The sequence below is a fragment of the Seriola lalandi genome, unplaced genomic scaffold (assembly GCF_002814215.2).
Source record: "Seriola lalandi dorsalis isolate HSWRI2012SDOR001 ecotype SW California unplaced genomic scaffold, Sedor1 jcf7180002054352, whole genome shotgun sequence".
In the NCBI taxonomy this organism is placed as follows: Eukaryota; Metazoa; Chordata; class Actinopteri; order Carangiformes; family Carangidae; genus Seriola; species Seriola lalandi.
Window position 1 is genome coordinate 1,016,164 of NW_019524905.1, and position 17,399 is coordinate 1,033,562.

General features: G+C 41.8%; 2 protein-coding genes across 2 annotated transcripts; one reads left to right on the top strand and one right to left on the bottom strand.

Moving 5' to 3' along the window:
• Positions 1-1,190: 1,190 nt before the first annotated feature.
• Positions 1,191-8,240, bottom strand: supt7l (SPT7 like, STAGA complex subunit gamma). Its single transcript, XM_023407946.2, has 5 exons — positions 8,134-8,240; positions 6,944-7,442; positions 6,420-6,744; positions 4,383-4,620; positions 1,191-3,402 (listed from the first exon to the last, which is right to left on the bottom strand). The coding sequence occupies exons 2-5, from the start codon at positions 7,378-7,380 to the stop codon at positions 3,107-3,109; spliced, it is 1,296 nt and encodes a 431-aa protein (XP_023263714.1). The 5' UTR covers positions 7,381-7,442; positions 8,134-8,240; the 3' UTR covers positions 1,191-3,106.
• Positions 8,241-8,427: 187 nt separating this feature from the next.
• Positions 8,428-17,068, top strand: slc4a1ap (solute carrier family 4 member 1 adaptor protein). Its single transcript, XM_023407972.2, has 14 exons — positions 8,428-9,287; positions 10,618-10,840; positions 11,035-11,163; positions 11,255-11,315; positions 11,404-11,543; positions 11,652-11,812; positions 12,491-12,560; positions 12,649-12,838; positions 13,047-13,143; positions 13,825-14,083; positions 14,506-14,601; positions 15,174-15,253; positions 15,349-15,418; positions 16,044-17,068. The coding sequence occupies exons 1-14, from the start codon at positions 8,457-8,459 to the stop codon at positions 16,091-16,093; spliced, it is 2,457 nt and encodes an 818-aa protein (XP_023263740.1). The 5' UTR covers positions 8,428-8,456; the 3' UTR covers positions 16,094-17,068.
• Positions 17,069-17,399: the final 331 nt, after the last annotated feature.

Sequence of the window (17,399 nt, forward strand, 5' to 3'; positions counted from 1 at the left end):
CCCAAACAGAAAAATGAACCAGAGGATGAATGAATTCCAAGCCTGAAGAGATTGCATCAATTCTCGCTTCATTTTACATTTTTTAGTCAGATCACCCGAGAGAAAATATCCATTGATTGATTCAGACTGAGACTCTGAGGCTTTGCAATCAATCCTCTCATCTCTGGGGAGAGGTGAAATGGCTGTAGCAGTGGCATGTGTAGCATGGGACCCCTTGTTCCTGTCACATCCCATATGTCTGGCAATTCATCTCTCTCTTGATACCATCATCTCATCTCATAATTCATTATTTGTCTCCACGGCAGATATACAGTATCTCTCACGTGATAACAATAAACAGAATTCGAAGAAATCCTATGATGTCATTACTTTAGTTTGAGTGTCTCATTTCCACTTTCCTGTGATTCCTTCAAAAACAGACGAATGAAACGCCCTGAAGGACCATCCGGGCTCTTTGTGTAAAAATTAAACATATTCCTCATTCTGCTCACAAACTCACGTCACGGCCGGAGAGATTAAATTTCATTTTAGATTAATGACTTTGCACATCGGAAGGTAATTAATCATTTGTTGGGTCCTTTCTTTGGCTCTCAGCACGCTTTGGCCCCACTCAGAGCCCCCCGCTCAAAAAACATCTTGACATTTTTGTAATTACACCTTTTCTCCCCGGCGCTCAGCAACTCAGCAGCTGTTGACAAACTGAGAGGTCATATTGCCTCAGCACAAATATAATAAGGCTGTGTGTTAGTCCGGTTCAGCCCAGCAGTTGCAAGAGTGACCATTTTTCAGCCTATAAATTTACTGTAAAGTTTTTAAGTACAGTTTTTATGTATATTACATTATCATTTAACGTCTTGTGTAGAGATTTGAGCAGCGTCACCTGCTTCGTGTAAATGACCGCAGCTGTTACTGAAGTCTGATAAAAGAAAGGTTCTAGCATTGATATTTTATTTTGAAATAGTAAATGGTTTTTAACTTTTTGAGGTAAATGAGCGCCTTGAGTGAAACTTGACTTGAATGGTAATAGATTGGAAGTAACTATTTGAGTTCAATGCACTTTTTTCTCAACATTTGAGGTTAGAAAGACTTGATTTTCAATTTTCATTTAGTGCTCTTTACCATTTTCAGTCAAATATTTAAGTTGAGAAGACTCAAAGTTTGTCCAGTTCACTAACAAACACACAATGCAATACATTTGTTTATATTTTATTTACAAAAAAAAAACACTTTCTTTCTTATTAACCAAAATATACAACTAAACCATTTCCATCCTAGAAAAATATTTTTGTATTTTGGAAGTGCAGGCACTGCACTACACTGAGGTTAACATGTCTTCTTCTCATGTTCCTCCAGGACAACAATGCCCTCCATGATGAGAGATACACTGGACCTTCCTTTAGGAAAGGAAAGGAGCTGATGCCGTCCCACAATTCCTTGCTGCAGCAATATTTAAAACAACACAACATTGCAGTCCCCCTCCAGATTAGGGAATGAACTAAAAACAATTCTTTACTTATCAAATGGTGAAAAAAAAGGACAAAACTCTCACATATATAGAAGAATAGAATTTATCCAGGCCCTTTACTCAGTTCTTTATTTTTTTATTGAATTATTACTTTAATGCCTCAACTCTTTCTATTTGTATATTTCTTTCATGTTTCATGGAAATTAATATTTATTGTCCATGTGTTGTAAAGTTAGTTTAAAATAAATCCTAGTCTGATCGCTTTCGGATCCTGTCATTATGAATTCTCCTTCACATCTTTCCTTGACCTCATGACGTTTTCCATCGAGGTCCAGGAAATGTGGTTAGGAAAGGAGATCTGTTTGACATTTCGACCGCGGCCTGGGAGTGACGACGCCATTGCTGACGTTTGTTTTTCTGCTGCAACCGTGGAGTTTTACCCGCAGAATGTCAGAGCAGAAAATAATTCAGGACTCCCATTAGAAGCAGGTGACACTGCTTTACAGTCATTAGTTTTGAAAAGGCTCCCTGTGTCGATGCTAAGTCTGGAATACTGATTTTGTTTTCCAGCTGCTCCAACTCCCACCCGGGTCACACAGCGCTGCAGACCAGATACATTTTTTTTTTTCTTAAAGTTGTGCACCAAAAAAACAAAACACAAACCAACCACCAATGCAGCAAATTGAATATCAATGCATATGACCCCTATCAGCACTTCCCATAGGTGCAGACAATTATCTGACTAATTGTGAAAATGAACAGGCCCACACAAAAGAACATCACATGTATTCAAACAGACCTGCTCATTCAGCATGCAAAATTATGCATGCCGTAATTAATTTGCCATTAAGACTGGATTGATGTCGCCTTCATGATGCAGACTACCAAACCATAATTGCCTCTGGTGTTGCATTCACAGCTTTGCCTCATTACTGAAACAGATGCTAATTTGGCGGAGTGGCTTCAGGTTGACAGGTGTGTGAAGTGTGTGTGTCTCTGTGTGGTTGGCTCCGCTTGTGTTGCTGGGCGACATGTGAAGAGTTACTGCGGCAAGGAGACGACGGGTTGAAAAACACATCATATAATGAAACGACATGTTCATGAGGGAAAAAAAAAAAGTTGTTTTCCCTTTTTGGTGGAGGGTCTTTTAATCGTAATGAATGGTACAGAAAGTAATTGGTATGGGGGGGAAAGGGAGTTAATAGCTTGGGAAAACAAACCATTCTGATGAATTATTAAGCTGTTTAACTAAATGATTTGCTTTTGGACCTCTTAGTTTTTCCTGTTCTTCAATTCATTAGGTTGAAACTCTTTTTTTTGTGTGCATTTTTTTTATAATTCAAATGAAAAAGGATCATCCAAATGATTTAGAAGATATTCTTTTGACAATAAACCCCATTAATATATTTAGTGGCAACATCTTCAGCTATTTGAGAGAAACTAGACTCATAAAAACAAACATGAAAAACTACAAAATATATTTTTTTCTCCATCAGTTCAGTTCTTTCATGACACTAAAGTCTTTGTCTCTGTTTATGCAGTGGCCATGATCTCGACAGCTGGTGTATTTCACCACCTGTCCAGGATTGGCCGGTGAGTTTAGAGTCCACTGTCTCTCCACCGACACTCACAGCTTCTCTTTCACATCTTCTTCGCCCGTTTCTTGGGTCTCTGGTTGAAGACGGGCGACGTGCCCATCAGGGAGTCAGGCGAATGCGAGGCGTAGCTGCCGTCTGACGCAGCGCCTCCCGGTGAAGGTGCCATGGCTCCTCCCGATTCGCTCATGGTGGACATGGGCCCCCCCTCCTCGAAGACATCTCCGCCCAGGACACCGTGGTGATGGTGGTGGTGGTGGCCCGAGCCCTGGCCCTCCTCGCCGTCCTGCGGCTCCATTTTCACCTGCGGCCACAGAGGGGAGTTGTTGGCCCCGCCCCCACCTTAAAAGAAGAGAACAAATTGAGCAAAGATGATTTTCAACCACAAAAACAAATTCCCTGCATTAAAAAGTAAGGAAAGAAGGTAATTAAAAAATGCTAACGAGACGTGACAGATGCCATCTGGAATATTGTGTGGTTTTTATTCCAACTATATTTCACATAAAACCTGCTGCTTCATTCTGCAAAAAATGGTATTGGTTTAGAGGAAGGAGAAATATAACAGCTAGGAAAACTTTGACATCAATCCTTACGCATTCTTATCATGTGAATTAATTAAGGTGAGAGGTAGACAGTCGCAATTTCCAGGCTGTGTGGCTCATTCAAATATGACATGTAAGAGGCCTATGAAGGTGCCTTGTTTTGACTGATTTTGATAGATGCAGACAGTTGTGCCTGAGGTTTCATGACCTTGCAAGATCTGCTAAGAGTAAAAACTACGAGAGTAACATGCATCTAAAATATGGAGAGAGATGGAATGGTTTCATAGGGGTAAGAAAAGCAGTAAACAACACATTATCTATTTTATTTAAAGTGTTTTAAAGAGGTTTGTGGTCAGATGTCACTGTGGCAGGACGTGCTGAGTCAAGCTCAGTTTAATGGTCCGCAGACGACTGACTGCACCTATAGACTTGATGTAGATAATGTCTTAATAGCAAACAAGTATTGACTAAGTTATTTTTTATGATATCATTTACTCTCCTGCAGAAAAGTGAGCTGATAAAAACTAGGTCATGTTAACAACCTTATTGGAAACACTTTCTGAGGAGAAATCTTATTAGGAAGTGTCCTAGTAGGAAGCTGCTTACTGATTAAAATACACACAGCAATTTACTGAAGCCACGATGCTAAAAACAGAAGCTTTACCTGCTCCACTTGGTCACACAACATCCAACACTCAAGGTGTTACTCACACCAGACACCTCAGTAGGGAACTCTTCATGAAGGCAGAATATAAATGTGGACAGGAGTGCTGCTCTCACCTGAGGTGTGAGGAGAATGGTCACCATCCAGGCCTGAAGCCAGCCTTTCACCGTGGGCCCCGAGGACCCCCATAGGCAGAGCCTGGTCCCCAGAGGCCAGGTCGGCCTCAGGCTCCTCGCTAACAGGGAAGGAGATGTCACTCATGGGCTCCTCCTTAATCCTCGGGGGCTTGGAGTCCTCCAGAGCCTTCTCTGGGTTCACCAGCCGCTCGTATTCCTCCGACAGATCCTTACTGACCTAAAAAGGAAAAACTATTAGTCCTGTTTTTCTGGTGTAGGATAAAATGAGAACTGAGCCTGGATGACCCAGCCTTCAATATTAGTCTCCTCTGACCTAAAAAATATAGGTCAGTGGCTTCAGCTAAGAGACTTGTCAATATTCAAAATTTTTCTACGGAGTCTAAATAATGAGGTATAAAAGCGACATTGATCATCAACAGATCAGTTTCCTCACTTTCTGCTCTCCGCAGCTCTGATCACTTGTGTTTCTTTAAAAGTCCTGTTGGCATTGAGGACAGTGAATCTCTCACTTTGGCGTCTGTCTCACTTCCGAGCAGCTTGCACACAAGTTACCATACGGTCGATTGTTCTCACTCGTACAAAGTGCTTTATGCTTCCTGAGATGATTCAGCATGTTGTCCTGAAGCCATGACACTTTTTTACACTGCACTGTGCCAAAGATTATTATTTTCAGTACTGTTTAATTTGCAGATTATTTTAAAGGTCTAATTGTTTAGTCAATAAAATCTCAAAATATAGTAAAAATTATGATCAAATCCTCGTATTGGAGAAGCTTGGTTTGGTGTTTTTGGTTGATAAATTACATAAAATTGATACATTATTAAAATTGCACTTAACCAATGATAGTAATAGCACGAAACAACCTGCTGCTGGTATATGTCGTAGCTCCTCCTCTGCCATTTATACAATATTAACCAAATTGCCAAAAATGATCTTGAACACCACAAACAAACGAGGATAAAATATCATGGTAAATATAATTTTATGCCATGATTTCTACTGATGGGACAGATTAAAAGGAAAAACATGAATAAATGAGTGGAGAACATAACGAATGTAGATGCTTCCACACAGGTGCACTGCATTGTATAATTAAGCAGTTAACATCCCATCATGCTCTGTGGCAGGTATAAAAATGCCGAGCAGACCCAGCTGATTCTGTGTCTGTATCAAGATGACAAGAGGAAAAGATCTGAGTGACTTTGAAAGAGGGTTCATTGTCAGGGCACAGATGGCAGGAGCACAAGGGGAGAACAGTGCAGGTCTGAATGTGTGACCCCTACAGTGAGGGGATCATGTGGCTCTGTTATGCTATGAGGGGCATTTTGCTGGGATTGTTTGGGTCCACTGGTCCCCTTAGAGGGAGGGGTCACTGCAAATCAATCCAAAGTTGTTCTTCGTCCGATGATGAAACATTTCTATCGTGATGGGAGTGGTCTCTTCCAGGATGACAGTGTTCACTGAATGGTTTGATGAGTATGAACATGATGTGAATCATATGCTATGGCCTTCATAGTTGCCAGATCACAACCCAAGAAAACCTATAGGAAATGTAGGACTGACATGTTAGACAGCGCTCTCGACCACCATCATCAAATCACCAAAAGAGTGAATATCTTTGGGAAGAAAGGTGTTCATCCCCCTGAGTTCAGACAGCTGTAGAATCAATGCCAAGGAGCACTGAAGCTGTTCTGGTGGCACCAACAGACAATTTGTCACCTATCTGTACTTTTACTGACATATAATATATTTTCTGGAAATTCAAATGAGAAACAGTTAATGAAAAATGTAAACAGGCAGAAATGTCTATTTTGTCTAATTCGGTGGATTGTGTACACAACAAGTAAAGGTACTCCTTACTTAAATGCATAAATCTTGAAAAAATGTAATACTACTAGTCCCACTTACTGATTTGCAACATTGACAGTGACTCAATACATACACAGATATTAAAAGTGACAGATATACAGTATCAACAGTATGGCAAAATCTTGAACAGTTATGATTCAACCTCACCTGCAGCATGTAGCTGTGATAGTCTTTGATCCTCACTTGCCAGAAGCGCTGCAGGGCCAGCACGCTGCCGATGCCCACCTCATGGAACACTTGCTCCACCACGTCCGGGAAGGGACTTGCCCCTAACCGCGCCTCCCGATCCACCGCCACCCGCAGCAGGCGGGTGAGGCGCAGGTAATGCTCATGGACCAGGTCGGTCAGAGTCTCCAGCACACTCTCCTGAGCAGATTCAAAGCCAGCATGAGCCAGGACGGTGGCCACTGACTGATAGAGGAGCTGCCTGCAGGAGGGCCAACTCAGCTCTGTGACAGGCTCGCCTTTACCCCTTAAGATGGAAGAACCAGACAGGATAGAAGGAGATAAATGATACCTGCTTGCTAAATTAACTGAGATTATATCTGTGAAATTATAAACAAATTATAATATCTAAATTAAAACTCTGATGCCCTCAATAGATATGGATGGTATTTAATTACAAAAAAGGGCTCCAATCTTATCTCAGCCACACAGCCAGAGTAACTTACTTATAAAAGTCACTTTCAGGGTCACTGTGGCGGAGCTGGAAGGGTTGCCGTGGGGCTTTGCTGTCCACAGGTAACAGATCATCTGGCATGACAGGTGGGGTGGGAGGACGTAGTGGGAAGTTGGTATCAGCCTCCTCCATCCTGCTGCCCCCTTCAGACGACGCTGAGCTCTGACCCTGAGCTTGAGCCTGGGCCGCTGCCAAGAGGCCACGGAGGCGGCGAGCATGCTGACACAGCTGCACAGTGTGGATGGTGAGGCTGCAGGGTTCTGAGGGGATGTCTAACATTGTGGTGGGCCGCGGACGCTGGGCTGAGGGCTGGTGCAGGGGAGGGTCCTGCATCTCCACAGAGCGAAACTCACGTTGGAGCAAGTCAAAGGAGCTGCGGCTGGGAGGCGCCCCTGCAGGTCCAGGGATCTCTCCCCAGTAACGCATCATGATGAGCGATCAAAGACACAAGGCTGATTCAAACCGGCATCAAGTCTGATCAAGTCTGAAAACTGTAAAGAGGGAGAGGTGAGAAAAGTCAGTGATCATCGCAGATATTAACATTTTCAGTGGAGTATTGATTCAGATTTTTACACACACACCTTCAATTAACTTTAAAATACTTAATAGTTCTTTTTGCTTATAAGATAGTTTAAAATGTGAAGTTTTAGCTGTTTCAGGTTGGCAGCTTTGCCCCAACTGCCAAAGTAATGACGGCCAAATACTAATAGCTGCGCAATTTAATACCATTTGTATATGGCAAACATACACAAACCATGGATCGTGCTTTAAATGTTGTCTCATGATCACCTCGGCATAAATAAATAAAAATATTAGCAATAATAATCAGGTGACACTACTTTTAACAAGAAGGAAGACAGCAGGAAGAGTATTTTGAACGTATAGGAACGGCTGTTAGGTGTATCCCGAATTGAAGATTGCATTATTTGATTGAGTTACACTCTGAAATCAAAGTTTAACAGGAATTTCTATTTGGCGAATAGCAAGACAACATAAAAAGTCAGGTGTCTGACTGGAGTTTTGCACTACGGGAACACACAAGAGAAAACGCATTAGCATTAACTCTGACTCATGAGGGAGCAACGACAACAAGCCAGCTAGCTAACGATAAGTACCTTGCATGCATGCTTAGGCAGTTAAACTGTACAATATTTAAGTTAAAAAAAGACTACTGTAACTTACATTAAACAGAGATGGCTGAAACGTCTGTTGATAATTGCAGCCAATTGCCCTTGTATTTTTGGAGGAAGTTGCACAGGATGTAAACTTTCTCGTCCGTTTTGCAAAAAACTCGGGTAAATAGCTGAGGAAGATGTTTTGTTCCGCACCAAACTACTCATTTTGAGTAGAATAAAATTAATTAATACGCTGTGCGGTTTTATTATAAATAGCTTTTCGCCACATTTCTCTGGAACATATCCTTTATTAAATTATTATTAACTGCTTTAAAAGTTTTGCTGAGGCTCAAAAGACCCGGGCACATTTTATAGTCGCACCAAATAAACATGGACGCCTCCCAGCCGTTAGACGTGAGCGTGAAAAATACAGATGAAGAAATGAGCTCTTCACTGGAAACGGACGGATGCTCCGCCACCGATAATGGTGGCGAACTCGAAAAGAAAGACTCGTCTAGAACCGAACCAGAAACAGAGGACCCGTTTAAGAAACCGGCTCTTATCGCTGCGCCTTCTCTCGCCAACAAACGCGGTAACGTCGCTGCTTCTTCTAAACCAACAGCAGCTGAAACTAAAAGTGTGAAAGAAAATAACAAAGATGAAATTATAGACACTACCAGCGACTCGTCCTCGGGTCCTCTTAATGAAAATGAAACCCAGGGTGAACGTCAAGAACAGGACAAAAAAGGCGAAAAAGATAGGGATGTTCCTCCTGTCAAAATCAAACCAGATACCAAACCCCGGGTGCTTCCTACGAAAGGGCCCCCAGCTGGCAAATTTCCCCCTCTACCATACACAGAGCCACCGTGGGGTGGCAGGGCCTCAGATATTCCGTATGCTCTTGAAATCCTCAAAAACGGGGCCATAGTGGACAAGTTACCCCTCACTCACAGGAGTTTCTTCGTGGTTGGACGTTTACCTGTGTGTGACGTGTCTCTAGAGCATCCCTCCATCTCCAGGTACCACGCAGTGATTCAGTTTCGCGGACAGGCCGGAGAGGGGGAGTCTGTTGGAGAAGAGAGGGGCTTTTACATCCACGACCTGGGCAGCACGCACGGCACCGTGGTGAACAAGAATAAGATCCCCCCGAAGACCTACATCAGACTCCGCGTGGGGCACGTGTTAAAGTTTGGGGGGAGCACAAGACTTTTCATCCTGCAGGTAAGTCATGATGTGGACACCCATCACACCTGCACTTCAAATACTGACGGTATTACTTCATGATCACACACAGCTATAATTTAACTCGTATGTTAAAGCAAGAATGGCTTTTAAACTCCATTCAGCTAGTAAAATAGAATTCACAAATTATATTTGAGACTGATTTTGGCATTACAGATATTTACTCAGATACTATCTTTCCCATTATTTATTTTTATTTTATTTATATTTGTTTATTTTTAAATCTGCTTGGATTACAATAATTATTTAAATTGCCATTTAATCAGATTATTATTTTCTTGATTAATGGATTTATTGTTTAATCTTTAGTGTCCAAAATGAGTGAAAATGGCCATCACAATTTTCTGAAGCCAATGCTGACATGTTCAATCTGGAAGTAGTGATGCATGCTCTGACTTTTTCTTTGCCAAGGCCAATTCCAATTCCTAAACTGAGGGTATATACACTGCCAATACACAGTACAGAATGTACCTGGCATGCAGGGATAGATAACGCCAATATGTGCACAACGGATTGCTTTGGCACTAAAAGAATATGTAAATATATATAGATATGAATGAATGTGTCCAGCAGTGGAACGACAGGATTTCATAATCACATTAATGAAGAACCTGTTTTTATCTGCTTTGTCACATCTGGCCAATATTCAACTGGTGTAGGTCTGTGTCAGTGCCAATACCAACCCGGTGGATCTGCTTCTCTAACAGGAAGCTTAGAGCAAAGTCAGACAGGTCTAAACTGAAAGTTCTGATGATTTTAGGGAGAAACCATGGCAGGATTTTTAATTTCTGTGTCTGTTCCAACCACTGCATTGAGCAAATGTTATAATGTTATTTAAATCAAATAGAATTAATTGATTAAAACACTTTTTTAATCAGTAAACTACATTTTATAAGTTTTTGTTTAGAAAGTATGATTCATCACTTTGTATGAAGGCATGCATGATTGAACTATTGTATCATGTATAAGCCCGATAGGAAGCTGCAGCAGAGGAGTCAAAACTTAATTTTTTTTTCTGCCTGCTTATGCCAAAATGGCAGATTACTTCATGGGTGTATCTGTCAGTTGACAGAAAATTAATTATTTCAGTCATTTATCAAGCGAATTTGTCAGTGAAACCACTTAGTATGGAATTTGGAACTGCCTACTAATTTATATATATATATAATATATATTCTTATACATACAATTTTTTCCTATAAATTTAACATGAAATGAATAATCATTCTTCCATAAAACACTATTCAATAATGTTAATTCAAAAAAGAAAGAAAAACCCAAAGTCTTCATCTTCACTCTCCTTTCACAGGGTCCAGAGTTTGATGAGGAAGAGGAGTCTGAACTAACAGTGACAGAGCTGAGGGAGCGTGCCCAGAAACAGAAAGCAGAGCTGGAGAAGAGGATGATGGGAGATGGTTCTGATGATGACGACGATGATGAGAAGGAGGAAAAGGAGGAGGGCGGGGAAGGCGAAAGCAACAAGTGCCAGAGCAAACAGTCAAACGAAGATTCAGGCTGCTCGTGGGGAATGGGTGAGCTTTTCTGCTGGTTCTAGGATTACACTACAGTGTGTTACGTGTCAGCTGTGTCGACATACTGCTGTGTTGTCGTCTCAAGTGAGCTGGTATAAAACGTTCTCGCAGGGCGAGTAACTGAGGAAGCAAGTTAATCCCTTAGTTCTCTCCTTTCCTTTCACTCCATCTGTCCCTGTAAATTCGCCCTGCAGCCGAGGAGGTTGTTCCAGAGGAAGACGAGAACGAGGAAAACCCTTTCTCAACAGAGTTCCACGAGGATCAGGAGGCTGCATACCTGAAAGACCCCAAGAAAGCTTTGCAGGGCTTCTATGACAGGGAAGGTGAGGAGACATCAGGTTTTATGAGATGCAGAAGAAAAACTGGATGTGTATCTTGAATTGCCTGACTGACTTTTGACATCCTTTGTCTTAGGGGAGGAACTGGAGTTTGAGTATGAAGACAAAAACCACGGCAGCTGGTTGTGCAGAATAAAGTAAGAGACACGTGTTTGACATCAAAAAGGTTAAATAGTGTGTGGATGTGGTGCAGAGTGTCAGAGTCTGTGATGATTTATCCGTCAGGCTGCCGGTGGATGACGCCATGGGCCGACAGCTGGTTGCCGAGGTGACGCACACAGGGAAGAAGAAAGAAGCGGCCATCCAGTGCTGTCTGGAAGCCTGTCGAATGCTGGAGGCCAGAGGGCTGCTGCGCCAGGAAGCAGGTGGGAACTCAGCCCCACTGGGAATGTCTGAAATTGGAATCTGGAGAAGAGGTTACAGCATGTTGTCATAAGGATAAGAGTTTTCCCTGTTTTACATCCTATTTCCAGTGTCCCGTAAACGCAAGAAGAAGAACTGGGAAGATGAGGACTACTACGACAGCGATGACGACACCTTCCTGGATCGAACTGGCACTGTGGAGAGGAAGAGGCAAGAGCGAATGAAAAAGGCTGGAAAGATTGAGGAGCAGCCAGAGACCTATGAATCTTTGGTAAACATCTGCCGGCACTTTTAAACACAATTGGGGAATATTGCAATATTTTGATTCAGTTCCATGACATGAACAGGAGAAATAGGACGCAGTGACTGTAGAACAGCCTCCTTTTTATTTGTCACTTTAGAATCTTCACTACTGCCTTTTTTTTTTTACACTTGTTGCTGTGGTCAGCATCAATATTGTGCTGAGAATTCACAAAGGGTGTGTAATTTGCTGAACAGAAACTAAACACATATCATCATATCTAATGATAAAAATGCTGACACACTCACGTGTAGCAGATCTAATACTTACCACGTTCACCAGCTTCGCATGTTAGCATTAGCACCTTCTATAGACCAGAATATGTAGCAACATCAACAGATGGAGTTTTTCCTCCTGTTACAACTGTAAATGTTAATATGGTGAAATACCACACACTCCTCCACCTTATAAAACCACACACTGTGAAAACCACACACCAGGTGTTTGTTGCTCCGCTCCAAAGTAATGAATAACATATATAAATGCAGGTGTTCTCTGTAAGGTGAGAGGAGCTGCTGTTTCTACTGAATGTGACAGAAAAATCTATTATCCCTTTTATCTATTATTTCTATTTCATCTTTTATACTCAACAAGTCTTTAATGTAAGGTGTGTTGATTTAAATGTTTATGTATTCTATTTTACTGTAGGTGGCCAAACTGTCAGAGGTGGAGAAGGAGCTGGAGGACACTCAGAAAAAGCTCAGTGCTGGTAGAGGAGGTGAGTCACCATCACCTGTGTCACATGCCTCTTCACCTATAAATATATGTTCTCCCCGTGTTATTCTATGTTTCATTCCTCCTTTTAGACTCCTCTGGCTCTTCCACGGAGGACCCACTGGACGCTTTTATGACTGCAGTAAAAAGCGAGGCAGCGATGGACGCTGTGGAGCGCAGGAAGCTTCACGTTCACGTAGCAGACTTACGCAGAGACGCCCAGCGACTTCGCAAACTGGTCGAACTCACAAAGCCTGCACAGATGCCGTCGCTGCTGCCGAGGTTAGACACACATACTACAGCTCCAAAACCCAGAAATCCTCCTGAAATATCAGCGACTTTTACATGTAGGTTATGTGAAGGAAAAAAAGTCTGAGACTGTGTTTAACATCTTCTTTGAAACATTCTCTGGAGTTAAATTTTTATTCCAATATATATTGGACCACATTTAAATGCTTAAAAGATGTCTTGATGTGCGTTGATGATGTAGCGGCGGCACAGAGACAGAGAAGCTTAAGAAGACCTTACCGCTCTTTGGAGCCATGAAGGGAGGAAGCAAATTCAAACTGAAGACTGGCACCATTGGGGTAGGTGTTGTTTCTTATGGTTTTAACTTACGTTTAATCATTTGAGACTTAAATGTTGCATTTGTACTAGAGTTGTTCTGCTTCAGATACAAAAATCAAAAATGACCCCAACACTGCTTAAAATTTGGTATCGGGAATCGGCAAATAAGCAGGTCTATGCACCGATTCAGTAATGCGTAATGTATTAATAAATTTCACACCCAGATAAAATCAATTCCTCTTTGCCGTTCTTAAACAGTAGCCTACACAGGAAGTTGCACTGCGACAACGACTGTTTGAGCAATTTGGCAACATGATACACTGGAAAGTCCCACCAGCAAAAAGGCAAAGTGTTCTGAATGCAAGGCTTTAATTTCAACATGTTACAACGACTAGTGTAGGAAGTATTATTTATTTATTTCAGGATTTGTTTTAATGGCTTACAGTCAAATTAGATAATAAAAGAAAGACTATGATATTCATGTATCTGTTCATGTTTTATAAAGGATTTAATCTGAGCAGTCATATTACATCCATACAGGGTCACTAGAAAAGTTGTCACATTTTTTTTTTAATACGTTGGTATCGGCTGATGCAACAAGTTCAGGTGTCGGGAAGGAAAAAACGGTATCAGAGCATCACTAATTTTTTTTTTACTAAGCCTCTTTCTCTCTGCCGTTGATGTTTTTGTTCTCTCTCTAGAAGTTGCCTCCGAAGAGGCCGAATTTGCCTGCAGAGCTCTTCAATATGAAAGAACTTCCACCTGGTGAAGAGGAGGAAGAAGAAGAAGAAGAGGAAGAAGAGGAAGAGGCAGGGAAAAATGAGGATAATGATGATGAACAGTGTACCAGTATTGCTGAGTCTAATGATGACTCTGAAGAGTCCAGTGCATCCATGAGTCAAGAGAGCGCTCCCTCGGGCCAGCGAAGACGGAAGCCAGTACAGTCCCATGAGCTGAAAGGTAAAAGAACTGTTACTGTCGGAGGAAGCAGGGGATAAGGAGGAATCATGCATTTTGGTTTTCTGACTTCTTTGTAGTATGTTCACAAGTTTTGATGATGATGATGATGATGATGATGATGATGATGATGATGATGATGGTGCCTTATAATGCCACTGGGTGGCAGTAGATCTTTTATACATACAAACAGCATACTGTCTACTTTGTGTGCTTCCATATGCAGACATAGATCATAAAATTCAATTATGAAGCAGTGGCCGGCTTAGATCAACTCTTATATTTTATTTTTGTATTTTTGGTACAAAGTCAGGTAACATCTGTCCTTATGACCCACATCTGTACCATCACAGGATCTATTTTAACCTTAAAGATTAGAATCCATATGGCACTTTATATTTCTTGTTTGTGTGTTTTCATGTCAGAGCAAAGCAGCAAACAGAGGGGAGGTGGGGAGTGTGCTGAAGCGGTGGAGCAGGTAGCCGAGCACAAGAGCAACAAGGCCGCGGCACTGAGTCCAAGTGGGTGATGTGTCTTATTGTTTCCATATTAATCTGCGCTCTCTCAAGTGTTGGTTACTGTGCATCAGTGGTGAGGGGAGTATTCAGATCATTTATTTAAGGAGCAGTACTGCAATGTAAAAATAATCCTCAAGTCCCATATTCAAAATTTGAATTTTCAGCCACAAAATTACTCAAAAGTAGTCGTTTCCAAATGACATGTGCCAGTGTTTTATTGTTGTATGATTGCATCATTAATAATGACACATTAACATGTAAGCAGAAATTTGTAGTTGTAGTTGTAGCTGTTCAAGGTGTAGCTAATTTTCATGTTTTAAAATTGGTAATTTAATCTATTATATTACAAATATTCACCATATGTTTTGTATGTAAACTCTTAATTTGAAAAGTTACAAAGCTGTCAGAAGGTATAGTGGATCAAAATACGATATTTCCCAAAGAGTGAAAGTATCTCAAAATTGTTGTATAAAAAAATATTAGTGTTGTACGTATTATTATATATATATTATTATTGTCTCTCAGTGGCATTGGTGCACTGTAATCTTTAATGTACTGTACCTCCGTTTCCACAGAGTCCAAAGCAGAAGGTGACAGAGAGGCAGCAGCTGAGCCCAGTTCCAGAAAGAAGAAGAAAGTGATGGGCCCCAGCAGGGTAGGTCCTCACACACACACAGGAGTAAACATTCAGATGTATCATACAGAAAAAGTGTGACATAAATTGAATCTCCTCATGGTGTGTCTTCATAGCCCCCAGTGCAGCTCTCAGGACAGTATCCAGAGGACGACCCTGATTATTCAGTGTGGATGCCTCCTGCAGGTAAACAACTGGACAGTATAACCTTAACCCTGTTGCTCTTTGTTCTGATTAGTAGAATAGACGTTCTTTCTCCGAATCTTAAGACTTTTTGCCAGAGTGAGCTAGAATCCAAACATGTATCAAGTCTATGCAGAATGAAAAGCAGGGACTTAGGACAGCTGGTCACAGCAGCAGCGCTACTCTCATACTTTTACAACAAAGTAATTGCCTTCTAGTGCGTCTTGACAAACACTCATTGACGCTGATAGACGTGCGTGTTCCTGGGCTACGGAGCTCAGGAATGAAAGGAAGGGGGGAGGCAAATATTTTTTAAGGATACTGTGAGAGGAAGAAAACACGGTCTCATGGTCCATTTGTGCAGCCAAAATTGCAGGGACATTTTCATTGTTCACTAAGGAATGCAGATCAAAGTCACTTAAAAATGATAAGATAAGCTGGAGTAAAATAAACTTTGAAATGGCTGCCAGACTGAGTTTGGATTCAGAGTCAAGACTAATTGCACTGTATAATTTAAGCATTACAATTGGTTTGATCAGGAGCTAGCAGAAAACTTTAACGTAATCCCAAAATGTGTGCGTGTGTGCGTGTCCTTTTGATGCTCAAACTTTCTTTTCTTCACTCGTAGGTCAGACTGGAGATGGCCGCACACACCTTAATGACAAGTATGGCTACTGAGGGAAAACATAAGAGAGCTCTTCAGCTTCCACTCCACCAGCTTTTATACTTCAGATAATACCTGCAACACAAAGGCCTCTGGTCTCCTCAGCTCTGACCATTAACCCCCTCCACCCATCCCAGTCCCTCTGTGTGTGGTTCAGCTTAGAAAAACGAGGAGCTTGGAACCGACCAGGGACGGGCAGCGAGGATGCTGCTGCACCCTCTGATTCATCTCTTGAAGATTTTTGAATTTGCGGACTGATAAACAAAGAGCACACCATTCCAATTCACATTAAATGGGCAGGCTTGGGGAATTGCCCCCTCAGAGCAGACACTGGGCAGTCAGCCTGCTGGCACTTTTCCCTGCGATCAAGACGGGTGGCACCTGAACTTTTTATTTGAATTCTATACAATCATGCAGAAAACGGAAAGTGAGAGCGAAGGAGCAGTAACTGATCTCAACTCAGTTTTTCTGGTCTTTGGCTGCTCCTCTTGCAGTTAAATCCACCTGACATCCAATCTGTGTCCCTCCTCTGTTTGGCTTCAGTCGATCTCGCTGGCATAACCTTTTTTTTTTTTTTTTTTTTCCAAAGGAGAGTGTGTAACAGGGAGGGAGAAAGAGGGAGAGCATTGAAGCAGCTTTTCTGACCATCTGGACACTTGGATGGCTTACTGGATGAAACACAAGCTGATAATGACTCAACCTAAGTGGAGTGTGTGTCTTGTGTCTACACCGACACACAGACACACACACACATGCATAGCCCAACCTCCTCAAAGTTCTCTTTTTAACATGATTGTCTTTATGAGCGAGTCAGCTACTGGGGTGTTTGCCTAGAGCAGGATTCCTCGCTCTGTGAAATCCCACTCAGTGCTGTTCTCTTGGTTTACTGCCATACGTTCCATCCTCTTTCCTGTTGTCTATTCTCGAAACACAAAGTAAAGAAGCTGTATTTTGTTATATAAATGTATAATAAAAGTGTCTGTACATAACCTCTGAGTTGTTTACTCTTACTCCCTTAACTTTGACCTGATTATACCCTCTTACAGCCACTCTCCTCTAAATTTTCCAGCCATCCTTCCTCTGCTGTTCTTCTTCACACGCAACCTCGTTCTGACGTCAGACTGTCTTTTTCCTCTCTTTCAAGCTCTCTCTCTCACACAGGATTTCTCAGGGTATGATCTGGCACAAAGAGGCTTGTGGTCTTGGCTGTGGCTCTTTGCTGTGATGTTCTGTGCTGTGACCTACTAATCACAAATGGAAAACATGGTCCCCTCTGCCTCAAACGCAACTACAAATGGTATTGACATATTATCACCACAT